We start from the raw sequence: 20,358 nt of genomic DNA on the forward strand, positions 1-20,358 counted from the left end.
TGAGAAGAAGGGGACAACAACAATAACAACAACAACAAAATTAAGCCACGATATTCCAAACATTCATCGGTTTTTATACACAAACACAAAGGATGATCATGTGAATTGAATATTGAAATCCTGTATCTAATGAATAGTTTCGAAAAAAATTGAGGTCAAACATCTATGTGAATAGAAAACACATAGGAAATTGAAATATAAATGGATAGATACAGGTTTCTGTGGCTGTCGAATAATTATATTTTTTTTTGTTGATCGTCTGAAATTCCAAATGATTTTTGAATAACTTGCATCGTATGAATTGGGCATTTGATTTTTTTCTCTTTAAAAGGCGTCATTGATTTCGTTGTTGTTGTTTGGTGCTGCTCATCTCATCATTATTTTTGGGTCCAAACATCGTATTGGACAGTGTGTTGCTCGCGATTTTGGATTTGTTATTAAATTATTTGTTTTCTCCAACAATTAAATTATTTTGTCCAAAAAAAACAAATTGTTTGGACAAAATATTCATTACACAAACACACAGACAGAATTTTTATTTGTTTTCCAATTATTGTCGTCTGTTTTTTGATTTTTTTTGAAGTAACTTCGTTGTCTGATCACTCGAAAGTTACTTTAAATTTTAATACACTTTTTCTTTGAATCATTCTTTTTGTTGTCATTTCTTTTTTCACTCTTATTTGCATATATTTACAAGTATAATTGTGATTAATTTATTTTTTTGTTTCAATCATGGCAAGCGAACAATTCTAAACCATCGGATCAGGATGTTTGTGATATTCAAAAACGATTATTGTTATCAATGGCTTTGTAGCCGTCAACAATCTTCATCAACAATTACTATTATCGAAGCAGAAGAAAAAGGTGAACAAAAAAAAGTAACGATCAATCAATCGATAGCAGCTATTAATAAAAGAAACAAATGGATCGACTTGCAAAATTATCCAATTTATCGTGTAATAATGAGCAAATGGGAGGATCTGGCTGCTCGTCATCATCATCATCATTATCGTTTCGACAGTCATCGTCGAATCATAATGGTCGAATGATTAATCAAAACAATAACAATAATAATCATGGTGGTAATCGTAGTCAACGATTTTCCAATCACAAAATTCGTAATAGAGAACATAAATTCTCACAATCATCATCATTGTCGACGTCATCGTCATATCGAAATGGTAACAATGGCAAAAACAACAACAACTTGGTGAATAAAACACCTAAAATAATATTGGCACCGGATTATTTATCCAACGTCCACAATGGTTATAATCCATTGAAACGCTACAGTTACAATCATTATGGCAAAGAACGTTTTGTACCAGAACGATTTGTACAGGCAAATTGTCAATTTGTTATTTCATTTGATGGCAAAATTGATAATCAACAACAACAACAACATTCAACAAATTATTCAACAGAATGTTTTCATAATCCTGATGCATCGATTCCATGGGAATCGATTGAAGAGATTTTATTCACCTGTAAAAGTAATGATGATCTTCATTGTCCGATTTGTTTACATTATCCCACCGCCGCCAAAATAACACGTTGTGGTCACATCTATTGTTGGTCATGTATGCTTCATTATCTTTCGTTGAGCGATAAAAAGTCTCGTCCTTGTCCAATATGTTTTCATCAGATTCAAAAAAATGAATTGAAAAGCGTGACTATTGTTTCGAAACAGAATTATTCGACAGGCGATTTGATTACATTTAATCTAATGAAAATACGTAAAGGATCAACATTTGCTATACCAATCGATTATAAGGATGAACAATCTGAACATACAATTAATGTTAAAAATTTCAATCAAACTTTGGATTTGTTTCATAAAGTATTCATTGCATCTCGTGAACAAAAATCCCGTTTAATCGAACGTGAACAGAATGAATTACGACAAGAATTGCTGGAATATCAAGCAGATAATATGCCCGAAATATGTTTCGTTGAAAATGCATTGGAAGATTTGGCTATGCGTAAATCGATTTTGGATGCTACAAATCATTCACAGATAGAGGATGAATCATTATTATTGAATTTAACATTGCTTGAATTGAACAAACCTACCATTTCTGGTGATTATCATTATTTCTATCAATCAGCTGATGGTCAACATATTTATCCGCATTCGATTAATGTACGAATGTTGAAACATCAATATCAAGAATTACGATTCTGTCCACCGGTCATCACTGGTAAAGTAATTGAATTACATCGTCAAACCATAACGGAAGATATTCGTAAACGTTTCGCTCATCTACGACATCTTCCATTGTCTTGTGAATTTATCATTGCTGAATTGGAATTCAATGATAACGAAAATATTGTATCAACCGAAACTATTGAACAATTTCGTACGGAAATAAAGAACCGACAACGAGAACGTAAACGCCGTGAAAAAGCACAGAATATCCGTGATCGTAACATTGAAATTGAAAATAATAAAAAATATCTCAATCTTCATCCATTGCCCAATTTTTCGATGACCGATGCTGATTTTCAACCATTGGAAAATGATGATACAACAACATTTACATTAGGTGATCATGGTTCATCATCATCATCGGATACAACAACAACACCACCATCATCATCGCCACCACAGCAACAATCATCATTTCAGTCATCATTTGCCAATATGTTGATGGCCACTGGTGGTAGTAAAAAGATACAATTCAATGAAACCAAATGTCGACAGAAATCATCATCGAAAAACGAAATGGCCAATGTCAATAATGATGATGACAATGATTATGAAAATGGTGATCAACGGGTAGCCCATTTGGATCTAACATTAAGCGATTATTTTGATCAATGTGTTCGTGTTGGCAATAGCTGTGAGGTTAGTATTGGTCGTAATGGTAGTGGTAAAAAACAAAAGAAAAAGAATCGAAATAAATAATCATCATAGAAATTCTTCAAAAAAAATTGTTTTTTGATTGGACGATCTTCTTTGTGTCTCAATAGTTTATTTTCATTGAAATAAAGAACTGATCATCATTGAATTTATAATTCTCCGTTTGAAAACAGTTTTTGATTCATTTAATACTTGAGTTCAAAAATTATCAGTATCGTTGACATGAAGGTTGGGTTGAATTGTTTTGAACAAGTGCCGCCATCTAATGACAGTAATAACAACTAAATTTCCGAGATAGCGAAAGTGGCGGTTCCTAGCGGATTTTCATTGAACTAAAATTTTGCAAAAAATTGACAAAAATACAAATATTTTTTAGACCATGTGCTGCCATCTACTGACAAGAATAATAACTAGATTGCATTTTTGTCATTTTTTAGCAAAATTTTAGTTCAATGAAAATCCGCTAGGAACCGCCACTTTCGCTACCTCAGAAATTTAGTTGTTATTGTTATCATTAGATGGCAGCACTTGGGTCAAAAATCATTTTTTTGACTGAAATTTACACATGCTGGCTTTTGAAATAAACAAACACAAAATAAGTAAAGTCAGGATTGTAAAATTCTTTTTATTATATATAGATTCTACATGATACAATATATATCATCTTGGCTACATATACAAACAAACAGACTATTATGATGACAATGTGACGAATTGTTTATGAATAAATTCGCTTATTTATTTATTTGCACAACGAAAAATTGATTTCAGTCACGATGAATGGGCCTTTTCTTTAGCCATCGATGTTGTTGTTACCATTGTCAAAATCCTTGTCAATGAAATTAAATGATTGTAATACTAGAAGGAAAAATAAAAAAGTCATTTATATTTGAAGTATTCAATGTGTAATGACAAACCTTGATGACAAGAAAAAAGGCAAACAGATAAATAGCGACGATCATCGTTATAAACAGATCAAATATGGCTGGTTTTGTTCTAAATGAAAAAAAACAGGAAAATTAAAACAAAAATTTCAATTGACTCGAATTTTCAACTTACTTGTAAATGAATAAGCGTGTTTCGACCGGTTCATAGAAAACAAATTCCGGATTTTTCGAATCAACTTTATAATGTAATGTACGTACATTACCATCGGAATATTTTTTCATCATCATTTGTATGGTTTTCAACAATGGTGGTAATTGATAATTTTGTGCATCTTTTTGTGTTGTAAACAATAGATTCTGTGTACGTGGAACATTATGTAATTGTTTCGAAATTGATTGAATAAATTGTCGTGATACGGAATATTCACCGGATAAAAGATTCTCTTTGATTGGACCGTATAATTGACGGGCCAATGATTCGCCAATAATGTTGATATAATTTTCAATATGATTTAATCGTTGTTGTTCATCATTTTGTTGTATGGCATCAATCATTGTTCGACGTTGAATAATCTTCGATGTTGACAATGATGTCAATGTGAATGCAGATATTCGTTTCAGACTAAAACGTTCATGTTCCCAGTATAAATAATCTTCGGCTAGATTAATTTTCTTATGAATAAGTGTTGTATTTATTTGTGGATAATCACTTGATATCTCTTGTAGATTATTCCAGAATGATGCTTGTGTTCCAGATTTCGGTGGTTTCGATACATACATGAATAGACTATTTTCATTCATTGTATCGGCCAATGATTCCAGACAGAAAGCAAATTGTATATTGTCCAATGATGAATCGCCATTTGATGATCTTGATGAATCAAAATTATCATCCAACCATTTTTTTGTACCAAAATAATTCAATTTACCACCACCAGACAATAAAAACACTAGATTTGCTTTCGGACGAGTTTTTATGTTTGAATAAAGTTTTGAAAATAATCTCATCAATTCTAGAAATATGATCACACCACTAGCATTGGAATCGGCACCATTCGTTAGAGCCTGGACAACGGGAAAGGCAAAATATTTTGTAAATCAATCATCAAAATAAAATATCAATCAGTAATCATACCGGGATTATTGAATAACTATCATAATGTGAAACAATTACATATGTTGGTATTTGATCTTCAATACCGGCACCAATTAATTTGGTTTGAAAATTTGTTACAATCGGATTATTGATTACTGTAATCGGTGGTCCATTCACAACAAATTGATAGCTATCGAAAAATATTTTCTGTAAAATCATTTCAGCCGCAGATGTCTTTGAACCTAATGATGATTCACGTTGTTTATTGCTGTTATTTTCAGCTGATGATGATGATGATTCCATTAATTCTTCATATAATCTGTTGATATCATTATTTTCTTGAATAAAATAAATTGGCAATAAAGTTTCATTTGTCATTAATCGTTTTTCAATATTTTGCCATTTATTTAGCTCATCCATTGTCAATGGTTTATTTATATTAATGATATCATCATCATATATAATCAACACTGCAGCAACTAATGATTCTTGTAGAATTTTTTTGATAAAAATATCGTGAAAATTTTTCCGGAATAAATCTCTCCATTTGAATAATGCACATTTACGTATGAAAATATCCGATAATAATTGATCCGGAGTTAATGCTTCAAGATTGAATGTTGAACTACGTGAACCAAAATGACCATAAGGCATATCGATCTGATGTACACGATAGATAACATATTGATTTTGTAATAGATTCGATGATGATCCAATACCAGTTGCCGTTACAATAGAACCGGCTACTGTCGGTGTTGTTATCACAAGAAAAATCGGCAACAATGTAAATAGATAATAGAATGATGGGACATAATCGGCCACATTTTCTGCTTCCGTTATCATTTTTTCAAATTATTCGTTTATTCGGGAAAAATTGGCTTTTTTCATCACAATTTCGAAGAAAAAAATCTTCAAAATTTCAATAAATCAAAAAATGTGTTTGCTTGTGATGTGTGAAACAGTGTGTGCACACACATATATATCGATAGTCAAATAATCGATTGTATCGTTATTTTATTCCAAGTTTTTTATTCAAAAAAAAAAATTTAAATATGAAACGAAAGAAAAAACAAATCAAAATTCTGAAATTCATCATTCCGATAAAATTGTCAATTGTTTCCTTACATCTTCTGGCCGATATTTGATTCGATCGATAATATCGTCATATTTGTTTTGGGAATCAATCAAATGATTATGGATTTGCTCATATGTAATTGCAATTGCTTTCAATGAATTCTGCCAAATTTGTTCACGAATCGTTGGATAATGAATGTCATTCAAATGTTTCATAGCAAGTTGTCGTGGATTCTGTAAGAATTTATCGAATAAATTCAAAAATGTCACCACAGTAATCGGATCACAACCAGATAATGATGATAATGGTATTTTGGATTTGATAAAATCATTCTGTGCGATTGCATTACATAATGAATTGATTGATAATGAATTAATCAAATAACGATATTGTTCATTGATAATAATATCAGATGTTGAATTAATTTTCATCTGTAAATTGACGACAAATGAATTGGTAAATTTATACTTTTCAATTGTTCGTTGTAACCATTGATAACAATTTAAATTAAAAATATTCATATCAATTGATGGTAATTTTGTTGCCAGTATTATGATCGATTGTATACATGGTTCAAATATTGTGGACAGAATACGTTCGGTTTCTAATTGTTGTTCTTCTTCGCTGAAACTCATTGATGAACATGGTACACCGCCACTGGCACCACCATCCAATAATTCATCAATTAATTGTATGTAATGTTGTAATTGTTCTTTAAAATTAATCATTGAAATTTTCGTTACCGATATCTTGACCGAATCAATTTTCATTGATAATTGTGAGCAATAAAATTTAAGATTATTATAACAAACTTTATCACTTGATACTAATAATTCTTTGATAAAATGAATGAATGTCGAATCATCATTCAATATTTGTTCAAATGTATGTAAATAAAAATTGATTATATTTTTGATGAGAAAAAAATTTTTCGTACATCGTATCTGTTGTTGAGATTGCGATGGCAATGTTGTTTCATTATTATTACGTTGGTCATTATTATTATTAGCCGTGGCAAGACAATTTTCAATGCGAATTTTTAAAATTCGTATAACACCTTCAGTTAATGATGATATGACATTTTTAATAACATTTTTCTTCGCTAATTCTTCTTGATTACATAATTTCAATAATGTACGTAGCATATCTCTTTCAAATACAATTGTTTGATGTAAATATGATAACATATCACGACAATAACGTAATTTATCATTAGAATATAATTCCATTGCTTGATATTGGGTATTATTCGAAGAGCGACCACGTGTTAATGCTTCGATAAATGAATGGGTGACTGCTGATCGTCGTACAATTGTATATTCATCCATACAATGTTTAAATAACACTTCTTTATTTTGAAGTTGTGCCAAAGCCTCAAATAGATGTGAATGTTGGAATTCAAGAAAATCAACATTTACCGTACGCAATATATTCACTGTCCAACGATATAATTTTTCGTTTGCCAATTCTTCATATTTGGACATTGAATCCATTATTTCAAAACCAGTTATCAGTTGATTACTAGCTAACAATGTTTTAGCCTTTTCATAATTGGATCGTATTTTGTTCAATAATTTGAAAAAATTTTCATCAATTTTATATAAATCATTACCACTGGTACCGGTAATTATTGACAATTCATCATTGGTTAAGAAAAATTTGGCCAAAAATTCATTCAATATTTTTTCATTATCATCTAATTGTCCAAGTTCGGTTTGAATTTGATTAGCTTGTTGAACGAAATCCGATGTTTGATATCTTAATTCGTCAATTTTCTCCATCATCATATGACACGATGAATCAATGAATGTTATATAATCGTTTAGTTGTTGAAATTTCTGATAAACATCATTAAATTGCCGAGCAAATTGTTCATTAACTGCCAATGATTGTTTTTCAATTTTTGCACGTAAATTTCGACGTGTCATCAATGTATTATCGTTGACTAATTCGGATACATTTTTCAATGCATTCAATGTATCCTATCAAAATGAAAATTTTTTACACTAAAAAAAATCAAATTATCCTGATCAACTACTTACCGAATCAATTTCTGAGTTGAGAATTTTTTCCACTTTTTTGTACAATGGATTCTTTTGTGATTGATAATTGGTGGCCATTATGATTCAAGAAAAAAATGATTCCAAAATTAAAGATCATGCAACCACGAGATGATGACGACAAAGCTCAACACACGGATGGAACGTATTTAATGAATGGTCATGCACCGAACAACAACATCACATGTGATTGTTGAGGCAAACTTTTCATTTGAATATTCTCATTCAACAAATCACATCATGGCATCGAATCAACTTTTTGGTAATTTATTTCGAATTTGTTCCAAACATCCATTATCATCATCATCATCATCATCGATACCATCATTGATTGTATGCAGACAATTTCGTAAAAATGCATTTAAACCATGGCTGAAAACGTCGTTACCTGAATCGGTAAAATCCGATGATCCAATTGTTTTATCGGCACGAAAATCGTTCGGTAAAACAATCATACCGGAAGAATTATCCGAGTTACGTTTTGCATATCCAGAATTTCTACCCGTCGCTATTGCTGAATTTCGAAATCCAATATTAGAAATGATTGTGCGTGAAGATATGATTAAACGTCGTATGATGATTGATATACCAGAATTTTATGTTGGTTCAATTATGGCCGTTACAATAACCGATCATTGGGCATCGGGTAAACTAAGTAAATTCGTTGGTATCTGTATCGAACGTAATGGTCAAGGGACATTTGCTAATTTCACTCTACGTAATCGTGTCGATGGCCAAGGTGTAGAAATTCGTTATGATCTTTATAATCCAGTTATACAAGAGATACAAGTGTTAAAATTGGAAAAACGAATAGATGATCATTTGCTATACTTACGTGATGCATTACCAAAATATAGTGAAATACCATTCGATATGGCACCAGAACCGCCACGTAAATCAGGTGAACCAGTACCATTGAATCCGATACAGGTAGAAATGAAACCATGGCCATGGACAAGAAAATGGGAATACTATGATTTGAAAGGTGTTAAAAAACTACCAAATATGCCTGATTATAATTATATAAATAGATGGAAACATCAAAATGAATTGGAACGTTTCGATTTGATGGCTGAATATCGTGCCCATGTGCCAGAAGAACAACAATTAACAATATGGCAACAAGTACAACAACATCAAACTAGTGTGAAAAAACGAAGTGAAATTGAACGCCGTCGTAAATTGATTAAATAGATAAATTATTATATTTGATATACGATAATAAAATATTTTCTGATGAAATTCTCTCTCTGTGTTTGTGTATTAAATTTATTCTTGAAAAAAAAACAAAAAATTCAAGCTCGTCACACGAGCCAATAGCCGATTGGCGTACGGCGGCTCGTGTTCCATTCAATTCAATAATTTCCACATTAACAAAAAACACGGTCTTAATACGCCTGAAAGTAAAGTAAAAAAAATTAAAAAAGCGCCAATCCTATACTTGGCCTTATGGCAGGCGATCTATTGATTGTTGAATACAAAAAAAAAAAAAAAAAAATAAAAACACAACTTTCCCACGATCTCATGGACTCGTGGCACGCGTGGCCAACTTGTTCTTTTTTGTTGTTATCCAAATGTTTTTTGGACACTTGTGGATAGTGAGAGCGAAGTAAAAAAAGAGAGAGAAAGAGAGGGTCATCGCTGACCCCACATGGGTATTTAGTTTAGCTAAGTAAAAAAAACTAAAACATTTTTTTACGAAGCGTGGGAATGCAGATGTTTTCTATTTCATTTCTGTTGTGTTGTTTTGAATTCCACTTTCTTCAACGAAAGAAAGAAAAAAATTCAAATTGTCGCACGTTCGCTCTCGTTCCCACACTATATGTGTGTAAGTTCAGGTATTCAGCAAGCTTGGTCCTATACATAAGACCCACCGACATACCAGTGGGTCATATCGGGTTTTCATAACATAGTGAACTACTATAGAGAAGCCCCTCTCTTTTGAACAATTGACGATGACCTCATCCTCACCATCATCGAACCAATTGACACGTGGCCCTTAGACTTTCGCTCAAAAAAAAAAAATAAATTCTTTTACATTTGACCAAAGTGAAAGCAGTGAATTCAAAAAAAAAAATGAAAATCCATGAGAAAACCACGCCTCTTCTGTGTGGGGGTAAATAAAAGAAAATTTTTCACGCTCTCCTGGTCACCAAATCAATGAATGAATGAACCAAATAACAATATGACCATAGGGGAGACACCAAGGCCATAAATACATTCCATCATTATCATATTCAAAAAAAACAGATTACAGTCATCTTTTCCCCCATTCCATCACCCCAAACATTGCCCCGTAATATGTTCGACCTCAACTTTAGATGTTGAGGAGGTGAAGGGTCAGATGATATCGTTACAACACAGGGGTCATCATCATCATAACGGGGAAGCATAAAAAATAAAAAAAAGCTTGGCTTGTTGTGTGTATGTTGGCCATTCAAGCTTTGATTTCTAATAAGAAAAGCAATGCAAAGCAAGATAAACTTGTTGCTTTTTTACGAAAAGAAGAGGAAAAAAAGTAGGCGGAGAAGTTCCCACGATCTGACGATCATCATCATCGACAATCGAACAACAGTCGAAGTCTTCGAAAAAAAAGAATCATAAGCAAATGGTAAGTAATAATGGTGGTGATGATGATCATTATTATCAGTAAACGTGATGGCACGCGTCATCAAACGTATATATACGGTTGGTGGCTAGCAACACAAATCAGCCATCAATGAAATGTGGTCTTTGAAAAAAATGGTCTTGCTTTTTTCGTATATATTCGTTGCACCATTTGATGATAATGTGTCACCACACCTTGTTCTCACGCTGTCGTTTCGATTCGATCATCATCATCATTTTCGATCATTGGCATTTTTAGCCAACCATGCATATATACTGTGTGTGTTTTGGTACATGATTCGATTATTACATTGATGATGATGGCGTGTGACCCGTTTTTTTAATGCCACGCGAATATCATCGTCGTCGTGTATAGCAATTTTTGGGATTCATTAAAAAATGTTAACTAATAATGGAAAAAATTATGAAGTAAATTAGTAAATGAAAAGGATTAAAAATCGAATTACCTCATGGATAATCATCATCATCATTTTTTGGTGGATGGATGATAAAATCATTGTATACTTTGATTCTTGGTTTGATTGCATATCGAATAAATCATTGATTTAATCAATAATTATTGATGATTAATCGATACAAATATCATTTTTTTGAAAACAAAAACTGGCAACAATTGGAAGAAAGAACGAAATGTAAACACATTCGATTTGTGACGAGATGTCGAACATCAAACACATTCGAATAATAAAAATTACGATTGTATATATCGATAGCATCGATAGTAGATTCTTAAAGGGTTCATCATCAATTAAATACTTTCTAATTAATTTAATTAATTATGACTCATCAATCGATTCATAGTTAATATATACATCCAAACGTCTATAGATATTATCGATATATCGTTTTACCAATTTATTCATCAATGATGATACCATCGTCTATCAAATCATCAATAAAATGATGATAATAAAACATATGCATTATATATCAGCAACCGTCAAACCAAACCAAACAAAAAAAGAAACACTATTATCATCGAATGAAGTCTGTTGCGCCCGTTTTTTTTTTTTAATTTTTCGTTTAGATCGTGGGAAACATACACACACAGGTGCAGTTTCTATAATGCATTTTTACACCCGTCGTCATCGTCGTCATCTTTACAAAACACACATACATAAAGAAATTGTCCGGTTGTTGGCCCATAACACTATGCACAACACACTAAACATAAATAAAAATGTGTGAGTTTATATCCAACCAACCAACTGCTACTTATTCAATGATGTCCATTTTCTTGGAGCGTGGGAACGCGATCATCATTCAGTCATTCAAACCATTATCATCGATTTTTGTTTTCCAATACAACCATAACGACAACAACCAAGTCAGATGGTCAGTCGCATGTCTTCGACAACGATAACAACAACAACAACAACAACAGCTAGAGAAAAATTTATCAACGAAAATCTTAAAGAGAACACGTGCCTTATTTCACTGTGTGTGTGTGTGCACTATTGACCTCTTCTTTCTTTATTTTTTCTTCCCCACATGCACCCCACACACATTTACCAATTGTGTGTGTGTGCAGGGTAATTTTAAGAATAGAGAATACTGTAAGCTATTTGTGTGTGTGTTGATTTTTTACCAAAAAATTTTTTTTCTTACATTTTTTTTCTGTAGTCGAGATCGTGGGAAAGTGCTTGTCGAACGTTTCCCATATCTCGATCATCATCATCATCGTGAATTGCCTGCCGCGCGTAACGATCGCGGTCGGTTCTTCTATTTTTTTCTTTCTTTCTTTTTTCCCCTCTATTTCTAATACCATTCAACAGATTGCTTGTTTGTGTGTAAGTACGTTATAACTAAAAAAAAATATATAGCTGACCTCAGGCGGCATTCACTATTCACCATATATACAATATATTCTCACATAGAAAACAAGGTTTATAAGCGTGTGTTTCATTCACTCGCGCGACTATACAAGAGAGACTTTACACTTGGGTAAAGTTATTTTTTTATTTCATTTTTTTCGAAAATTTTTCGTTCCCACGCTCTGGACGGATCGCGGCAAGCCAAACAAACATCATCATCATCATCATCGGCATGCAGCCATCCATTCGACCAGTCGACAATCCGATATGATGATGATGATCATCAACAGGCTGAATGAATGAATATATGAAGTGAACAGACTGCAAATACCAGAACATACAAAGCATTTTACTTTGTAAAAAAAAGGTTGGATTTTATGGTTCCAACACTATTAAAAAAGCAGAAAAAACAGGCGGAGCAACAAGTGTGTATGTCGTGTGTAATGGTTGACGATGATTTTTCGGTTATTTTTTCTGGTCTGTGGACTATAAATTCAGCATCGATTCACCAATCTTGGTTTAAATTGGAAAATTGTATTTTCTCTCACTGGTCTGGTTTAAAGAAGAAGACAATCGAATCACTCAACTTAAGACTTTCGTTAAGACTTTGAAAATTTTTTTTGAATTTCATCATGACTGCCAATCACGGTACAGTGGAATCATCCACAAATGAATTATCCATCAATCGTAATAATAAACCAATGACTAAAGCATCTGAACATCGACGTGTAAGTATTGTTGTTGCTGTTTTTTTGAAAACTTTGAATTTTTTTTTTTGTTTGAAAATTTGTTTTAACTCGTCATTCTATTTTTATTTTACAATAGATCACGAAACCAATTATGGAAAAGAAACGTCGTGCACGTATTAATAATAGCCTGAATGAATTAAAAGCATTAATATTGGATGCATTGAATAAAGATCCATCCAGACATTCAAAATTGGAAAAAGCCGATATTCTTGAAATGACCGTTAGGCATTTACAAAAACTTCAACGGCAACAAATAGCCGCAACAATTGTCAATGATACAACATTATTGAATAAATATCGTGCCGGTTATTCTGAATGCGCCAATGAAGTTGGACGTTATATGAATAATATCGATTCTGGTATTGTTGGTGGTGGTGGCGTTGTTGATCATCAATCATTACGACAACGTATTCTTGGTCATCTGAATCATTGTGTTAATAGCTTAAATCAAATGGTTGCCGCCACTAATAATACGAATAATGTACACAATACAAAAATGGTTGCATTTCCAGGCATGATTCCATCAAATGTAAATAATTTACATGTTCAAATACCGGTCATGTTTGGTGGCCATCCGCAACAACAACAATTCGGTGGTACCGATATTAATAATAATAATCGTACAACATTTATGGATGAAATTTATGTAAAACATTCGGGCATTTCATCAACGACATCATCATCGGCGACAACACCACCACCATCATCAGCATCATCATCGTCATCACATTTTGCATTTAATTTACATTCACCAACATTATCAACAACATCGACAACAAAACCAATTTCATTAACGACAACAAATGATTTATTTTATCGTAAAAATTTCCACCATCAAAGACAACACCATCAACATCATCATCAACAATCATTAAGTCCCGGTTCAATTTCATATACAAGTGAACAAATGATGATGAGTCCAATCGGTAGTGATTATTGTTTGGATGACCATCAATTAGATATGGCCGTGGATTGTACAATTTCAAAATCATCACAATCATCAAATGATGAAAATGTATGGCGTCCATGGTGAATGAACATGAAAACAAAACAAAAAAAAAATGGACAACCTAAATATTTCAATCTGGTCAAATTTTATCGAAAACGAAACCGAGGACTTTTTTATACAAGATGCCTTAATTTGTAAATAACACATGTTTTTCTATTTGTAAAACTAAATAATTGTGATCTCAATCTCATACACACTTCATTTATTATTATTATTATACATTGTAAAATGTCAAAAAAGAAAAATCATTTGGATTTTTCGTTGGCATTCGCATATTGTGCCTTTGTTTTTTCTTTTGAAATGAAAGAATTCTGAGAAAAAAAAATAATAAAAATTATTATTTTCACGTAATTGATTCTCAAAAATGAAAATGAAATTTTTCTTTTGCTAAACAAAAAAAAATGGAGAGTACAAGAATCGTTTGACCGTATATCCGGTCACTTGAATCATCGAAATAACCATAATGGTGATGGTGATCATGATGATGATGATGACCTGTCAGATTTAATCAAGTCATTTTTTTTGCATTTGGTCACTTTCTCTCTATCTCTCACTTTTCTAAACAACAACAATAATAATATGTGTTCATGTGTTGTAAATTTTTTTCAATTACCTTCTTTTTTTTACAGGGTAAAATTATCCAATCACAGTAATAATCCGCAAGTCCTTAAGGTTCATTTTTACACACACACACACACACAGGTGACCGAATTCATTCATATTTCATTCTTGAAAAAAAAGACTGGTTTGGTTCGGCTCATTAATTTAAATAGAGAATGGACATGATCATGACCATGATGATGATGATGATGATCATTACAAAAGACAGCAAAAAATGGATAATTATCCATTTTTTTCGGTAAATGAATGAATGAATGACGATGATTTATGAATGATGAGGATTTTGTATGATTTTTTTGAATGAAAAAAAAACAATGAAGGAAATGAGCAATTTCGTCATGTTCGTTGTTGTTTCAGTTTTGACCAATTCTTTTTTTTTTACAGAAGAAAATTTTTCGTTTTCAGGCCCAGAAAATTTAAAATGATTTTTTTTCTGGTCAACTTTAATTATGTTGATTATATAATTGGACATTTGACAGCATCCCAAACAACAACGACGACACGACGACGAAGAGGACAAAATTCATTCTTGGACTTACTTGATTCATTTTTTTCCATCAATCATCATCGTGTTAGCAGAATGACAAAAATCTTCAAAAGCAAATTATTATTATTATTCAGCTTGAATGACCTGAAATTTCATTTTTGGTTTTCATTTAATCGGTGATTGCCAAAATCGGTTTTTAATCACACAGGAAAATGCAAATTAGGAAAATTCCGGTCCACATTAGAATATTTGTTGTGCAAAAAAAATTTTTTGGGTTAATTTTTCTTTTCAAATTGAAAAAAAATCAATTTGTTTGTTTTTCTGTTCACTGATCAATGATGAATGATCAACTTGAATCAATTAGTTTAATCAATATTTGTTTACCTGGAAAATACCAAAAAAAAATGATTAATCTCAGGCCAATCAACAACAAGCCTCACCTTTTATATCATTAATGAATTTTGATCTTGATGGATCGATTTTTGTAGGTGGTAGATGGGCGGTTGTTGGTGGATTTATTTTTGTCATTTTTTTTTCTTCACACACACATGGTCTTTTGATGGAAAATCGGAAATACACTCACTCACTCAAAATATTCACTCCTTAATATTAATTGATTTTTAATTGTGTGTCTGTCCTTGAACAAACAATCTTGACCTTTGTGTTGTGTGTGTCACATAATTTGTTGGATTTTAGTTAGCCCGCTTATTCATCAATCAAAAATCCATCTATCGGACACGAAACAAAAAAAAATTATCATTCCGTTTTTGGCTCCATCTGTCGGATGATGATAAAAGTAATAATGAAAACATAACAACACTATTATAACCTAAATGATCATGATCAAGGTTAAAATGGAATTTAAATTTCTTTTTGTTTATTGTCTGTCCAATGTTTTCGTGTGTTTCTCTCTCTCTCTCTCTCTCTTTCTATGTGTGTGTGTGTTTGTTGCATCGATATATCGATAATGATATTCGATCAATGTCGACATTTATGTATTTCAAGGATATAAATTATTGAATATTTTGTTCCAACAACGAAAACGAAAAAAAAACCATTGACAGTTTCATTTCTGTTCTGAAGGCTGTATCCTTGTTTGTGTTTGTGTGTTTTATGCCATTTTCATCACCTCCATTTTCATTTTAAAAATTTCAATGGTAAAATTGTCATTTGTGTTTTTGAGAGGAAAAAAAATACATCACTTTAAAAAAAATCGGTTTAATCGATCATCAACGAAACACTACTGTTTTGGCTCCAATAATTCGCGAACAACTTTTTTTTTGGCGAAATAATCCAACACTTTATTGGACATATGTCAAAGTTTAATCCGGAACAGGCAAAAAAAAATATATTTGAGAAAATTTAATGATCATTTCATATTAAAAGTGTTTCTATATTTTGATGATAATTAAAACATATCTAACAACAAACGAAACAAGTATTTTTTTTTTTCTTGTTCACTTGCAATATTGCAATGATGATCATATATCAGAGTGAATGCGCATAAACGCGTTTTTTTTCGGTGTAGATGCAAGCTATCATCATCAACAACATCAACATCAAATCATAACCATCGTCAACATCAGATGATTATTATTAATAATAAGCCAGACAAAGAATCAAAAATTTATTTCTGAGAAAAAAAATCAGCAATCTCTCTCTTCAAATTACCTGTGGTTAATTCTTTTTCATCGATATATAATCATCTTATTACTTGTGTGTGTGTTTGATTTATTTTCCCGGGTGTATACAAACAAACAGAAAAAAAAGTTATAATGTTTCGCCGAAATTCATTTGTTATATTGCAGAATAATTTCAAAAATCATCGTCATCATGAATTCACAACTGTATCGAATCATGATAGAAAATGGCGAATGAATCGTTCCGATAATAGTCCACCATCACCATATATCATTTATATGAATCGTCGATTACATACAAATATTGTGGTTAGAAAATCTTTTTATGGAGTTCGTGGCGGTAGCGATAGCGGTGGTGCTGGTGGTGGTGGTTTCGATAAAGGACAACCAACAAGTGGGAGTCCATCGAATGGTTCTGGTTCATCGAATAAAAATGCGGGCAGCAGCGGTAGTGGTGGTGGCTCCAACAACAAAGACAAGAATTTTTTATGCCCAAATTGTGGCAATGTTTGTACACAGATTGAAGAATTTCTTTGTAAGTTGAGAATCATAATCATTTTGTGTCAAATGATTTTTTTTCAATTTAATTCAATAGCATCGACACGTTTTGTCAAATGTGATAAATGTGCGAGATTTTTTGTAATTCTATCCGAAAATGATTGTAATAATCGTACGACTGCCGCTAAAGAACAACATTCGACGGCATCCGCTCCGAATGTACAGAAAACAAATGAAAAGTTCAATGTACAACGTAATCCACCACCGCCAAGAAAAGTAATAATAAGTGTTTTTAAATCGATTTTTTCATTCATTCCTGATTCATCCATTGATTATAGATTTATGAATATCTGGATAAACGAATTATTGGCCAGAATAAAGCGAAAAAAGTTTTATCCGTTGCCGTTTATAATCATTATAAACGAATTAATCACAATATATTATCACAATTGAATAACAACAATGTTAATAATCAGAATAATAACAGTAATCGTAATGAAAATAATGAAGGATCGAAAATAATAAATAGCAGAGGTAATAAGAATTTTGAATGGATTCTTGTTTTTCCAGATGTTAATTTTTATTATTTTCCAGATGAATTCATCAACATTCCTGGTGCCCATCCATTTGGTCTACATTTACAAAGTTTTCATCCACATGACACTGTGGTTAATTCGGATAAATTATCACAGCAACAACAACAACAACAACAGCAGCAGCAACAACAACAAAATCGTGGTAGTTTTCTATTGGATACAAATCAATCGGACATTCGGTTGGAAAAATCAAATATTTTATTATTAGGACCTACGGGTAGTGGTAAAACTCTTCTAGCACAAACTGTAGCCATCTGTTTGGATGTTCCATTTGCAATTTGTGATTGTACAACATTAACACAGGCTGGCTATGTTGGTGAAGATATTGAATCGATAATTGCAAAATTATTGCAGGATGCTAATTATAATGTTGAGAAAGCACAACAAGGTATTGTTTTTCTTGATGAGGTCGATAAAATTGGTGCCGTACCTGGTATACATCAATTACGTGATGTCGGAGGTGAAGGTGTACAACAAGGTATGCTGAAAATGCTCGAAGGTACATTGGTAACAATACCGGAAAGAAATTCACGCAAAATGCGTGGTGAACCTATTGTTGTGGATACGACGAATATTTTATTCATTGCATCCGGTGCATTCAATGGATTAGATCGGATAGTTAATCGACGTAAAAATGAAAAATATCTTGGTTTCGGTGCACAATCATCCGAATCACAGGGCCGACGAGCAGCTACTGCAGCTGATGTTGCTGATAATTATTCAACAGCCGATTCATCATTACTTGAAGATATGATTGAAAAGGATCAATTATTAAATGCAGTAGAATCTAGAGATCTTATTGAATTCGGTATGATACCGGAATTTGTTGGCCGATTTCCTGTGGTAGTACCGTTTCATAATTTGACCGAAAATATGTTGGTACAGATTTTGACCGAACCACAAAATGCATTGATACCACAATTTCAGAAATTATTCTCAATGGACAATGTTGAATTGACATTTGAACCAAAAGCGTTGAGAAGAATAGCTAAAGTGGCTATGGAAAGAAAGACTGGTGCTCGTGGTTTGCGAGCCATTTTGGTAAATTAATTGACAAATAATAATAATTTTACCATCTTTTTCACCATTCTGTTTTTTTTTTCGTATAGGAAAATGTTTTACTCGAACCAATGTTTGAAATACCCGGTACTGATGTTCGTAAAGTTCATATCACCGAAGATGTTGTGATGGGTTTGAAAAAAGCTGGATATGAAGATGGTTGTGGCGGTGTGGGAATGTCCGATTCATCATCATCATCATATGACAATGTTCAAGATATGGATGATAAAGAACGTGCCGTTAATCCGTGATTGGAACATAACAAAGCAAAACAAAACAAAACATGGCAAAATAGGAAATTTATATTTTTTCTTATTATATCGTTGAATATTTTTTCAAATTTTCTTGTTCATTTTTTTTTTTTTTTTTTGATTTTTCAAATATATAGTTTCGATGATGATGTTGATTATATAATGAATGTAAATATATAAAAATAAATTGTTCGACACACACACATCGCACACACATGCACAATCACTCAACAAACAAAAAAACACTGATAATGGATAAATGGACTGATGATAAAGTTGAAAAAAAATGTGAATGAATGAGCGATTTAATTTCATTTTCAATAATCTTTAATCTTCATATATCAATCAATCAATCAATCAATAATAATTCAAATAGACATAATGTATAATTAGTAGAGTTAATAATTAATAATAATAATAATAATAATTAGCACAAGTTATAATAATAAAAATCGACGATCGAAATCATCAATTATCAAATGTCCGTTGTCTGTGTGTAAGAATTTTTTTTTCGGGTTGTAAATTTTTTTTTTATATAAAAACAAAAGTTTTCCATAAATTTTTTTTTCCATCTGGTTTATCGTTGTTGTTGGTGGTGTTGGTGTTGGTGTTGGTGGTGGTGGTAGTGGTTATCAGTTTTCGTATTTTTTAGCTTAATTTCCGATCATAAATTTTGAATTTTAAGGTTTTTTTTGTTGTTGGTATCACACACACACAATTATAAAAAATGAAAAATATGGTTATGGATCGGATTTTGAGAATTGTGTATTTTTTTGAAAGAAAAAAGTTTCTTCGGTCAAATAATATTATCCCGGTAATCATCATCATCATCATCATCATGGATTTCATTAATTTATCACAACGATTGTTTAGTTTAGTTTAGTTTAGTGTTAACAACAGTGTTTTCAGGTGAATAGGCCTCGACCAAATTTCAAAAAAAAGAAAATTTTTCCATTTTTGAATATATTTACAACAAAAGTCTAAAATTAGATTTTTCCCAAAAAAAAAGACATGACATTGCATGT

At 31.8% G+C, this 20,358-nt stretch overlaps 5 protein-coding genes across 9 annotated transcripts; 3 read left to right on the top strand and 2 right to left on the bottom strand.

Moving 5' to 3' along the window:
- Positions 1-353: 353 nt before the first annotated feature.
- LOC124498073 (mitochondrial ribosomal protein L19) lies at positions 354-9,223 on the top strand. Its single transcript, XM_047061780.2, has 2 exons — positions 354-2,606; positions 8,451-9,223. The coding sequence occupies exons 1-2, from the start codon at positions 923-925 to the stop codon at positions 9,173-9,175; spliced, it is 2,409 nt and encodes an 802-aa protein (XP_046917736.2). The 5' UTR covers positions 354-922; the 3' UTR covers positions 9,176-9,223.
- On the bottom strand, positions 3,469-6,067 carry LOC124498072 (BOS complex subunit NCLN). Its single transcript, XM_047061779.2, has 4 exons — positions 4,886-6,067; positions 3,923-4,815; positions 3,781-3,859; positions 3,469-3,721 (listed from the first exon to the last, which is right to left on the bottom strand). Exons 1-4 carry the CDS (start codon positions 5,687-5,689, stop codon positions 3,635-3,637), a joined length of 1,863 nt encoding a protein of 620 aa, XP_046917735.2. The 5' UTR covers positions 5,690-6,067; the 3' UTR covers positions 3,469-3,634.
- Positions 5,859-8,451, bottom strand: Cog6 (conserved oligomeric Golgi complex subunit 6). The gene is made up of 2 exons (XM_047061776.2): positions 7,964-8,451; positions 5,859-7,903 (listed from the first exon to the last, which is right to left on the bottom strand). The coding sequence occupies exons 1-2, from the start codon at positions 8,039-8,041 to the stop codon at positions 5,939-5,941; spliced, it is 2,043 nt and encodes a 680-aa protein (XP_046917732.1). The 5' UTR covers positions 8,042-8,451; the 3' UTR covers positions 5,859-5,938.
- A 2,187-nt stretch (positions 9,224-11,410) lies between the features above and the next one.
- Positions 11,411-14,529, top strand: LOC124497992 (uncharacterized). 5 transcript variants are annotated; one of them, XM_075734302.1, is made up of 4 exons: positions 11,577-12,165; positions 12,233-12,403; positions 12,487-13,151; positions 13,249-14,529. In XM_075734302.1, exons 3-4 carry the CDS (start codon positions 13,056-13,058, stop codon positions 14,203-14,205), a joined length of 1,053 nt encoding a protein of 350 aa, XP_075590417.1. In that variant the 5' UTR covers positions 11,577-12,165; positions 12,233-12,403; positions 12,487-13,055; the 3' UTR covers positions 14,206-14,529. The 5 variants fall into 5 exon arrangements, with proteins under 5 accessions (XP_075590413.1, XP_075590417.1, XP_075590416.1 ...); XM_075734301.1 differs by having other exon boundaries at positions 12,233-12,399; XM_075734298.1 differs by having other exon boundaries at positions 11,411-12,165; positions 12,233-13,151.
- A 1,659-nt stretch (positions 14,530-16,188) lies between these two features.
- Positions 16,189-19,805, top strand: ClpX (Caseinolytic protease chaperone subunit). The gene is made up of 5 exons (XM_047061770.2): positions 16,189-17,464; positions 17,525-17,703; positions 17,766-17,961; positions 18,022-19,064; positions 19,133-19,805. Exons 1-5 carry the CDS (start codon positions 17,065-17,067, stop codon positions 19,331-19,333), a joined length of 2,019 nt encoding a protein of 672 aa, XP_046917726.2. The 5' UTR covers positions 16,189-17,064; the 3' UTR covers positions 19,334-19,805.
- Positions 19,806-20,358: the final 553 nt, after the last annotated feature.

Source organism: Dermatophagoides farinae, chromosome 9 (genome assembly GCF_024713945.1).
Source record: "Dermatophagoides farinae isolate YC_2012a chromosome 9, ASM2471394v1, whole genome shotgun sequence".
Classification (NCBI taxonomy): Eukaryota; Metazoa; Arthropoda; class Arachnida; order Sarcoptiformes; family Pyroglyphidae; genus Dermatophagoides; species Dermatophagoides farinae.

Bases quoted from the DNA above. Each gene is read 5' to 3' on its own strand.
- LOC124498073 (XM_047061780.2), top strand. From the start codon at position 923: ATGGATCGACTTGCAAAATTATCCAATTTATCGTGTAATAATGAGCAA. The intron at 2,607-8,450 runs CACAGCAACAAT...CGGAAGAATTAT, and splicing joins ACCACCATCATCATCGCCAC to CCGAGTTACGTTTTGCATAT.
- LOC124498072 (XM_047061779.2), bottom strand. From the start codon at position 5,689: ATGATAACGGAAGCAGAAAATGTGGCCGATTATGTCCCATCATTCTAT. The intron at 3,860-3,922 runs GTAAGTTGAAAA...TTTTTCATTTAG, and splicing joins ACACGCTTATTCATTTACAA to AACAAAACCAGCCATATTTG. The intron at 3,722-3,780 runs GTTTGTCATTAC...TTTTCCTTCTAG, and splicing joins CCTTTTTTCTTGTCATCAAG to TATTACAATCATTTAATTTC.
- Cog6 (XM_047061776.2), bottom strand. From the start codon at position 8,041: ATGGCCACCAATTATCAATCACAAAAGAATCCATTGTACAAAAAAGTG. The intron at 7,904-7,963 runs GTAAGTAGTTGA...TCATTTTGATAG, and splicing joins TCAACTCAGAAATTGATTCG to GATACATTGAATGCATTGAA.
- LOC124497992 (XM_075734298.1), top strand. From the start codon at position 13,056: ATGACTGCCAATCACGGTACAGTGGAATCATCCACAAATGAATTATCC. The intron at 13,152-13,248 runs GTAAGTATTGTT...ATTTTACAATAG, and splicing joins AAGCATCTGAACATCGACGT to ATCACGAAACCAATTATGGA.
- ClpX (XM_047061770.2), top strand. From the start codon at position 17,065: ATGTTTCGCCGAAATTCATTTGTTATATTGCAGAATAATTTCAAAAAT. The intron at 17,465-17,524 runs GTAAGTTGAGAA...TTAATTCAATAG, and splicing joins ACAGATTGAAGAATTTCTTT to CATCGACACGTTTTGTCAAA. The intron at 17,962-18,021 runs GTAATAAGAATT...ATTATTTTCCAG, and splicing joins GAAAATAATAAATAGCAGAG to ATGAATTCATCAACATTCCT.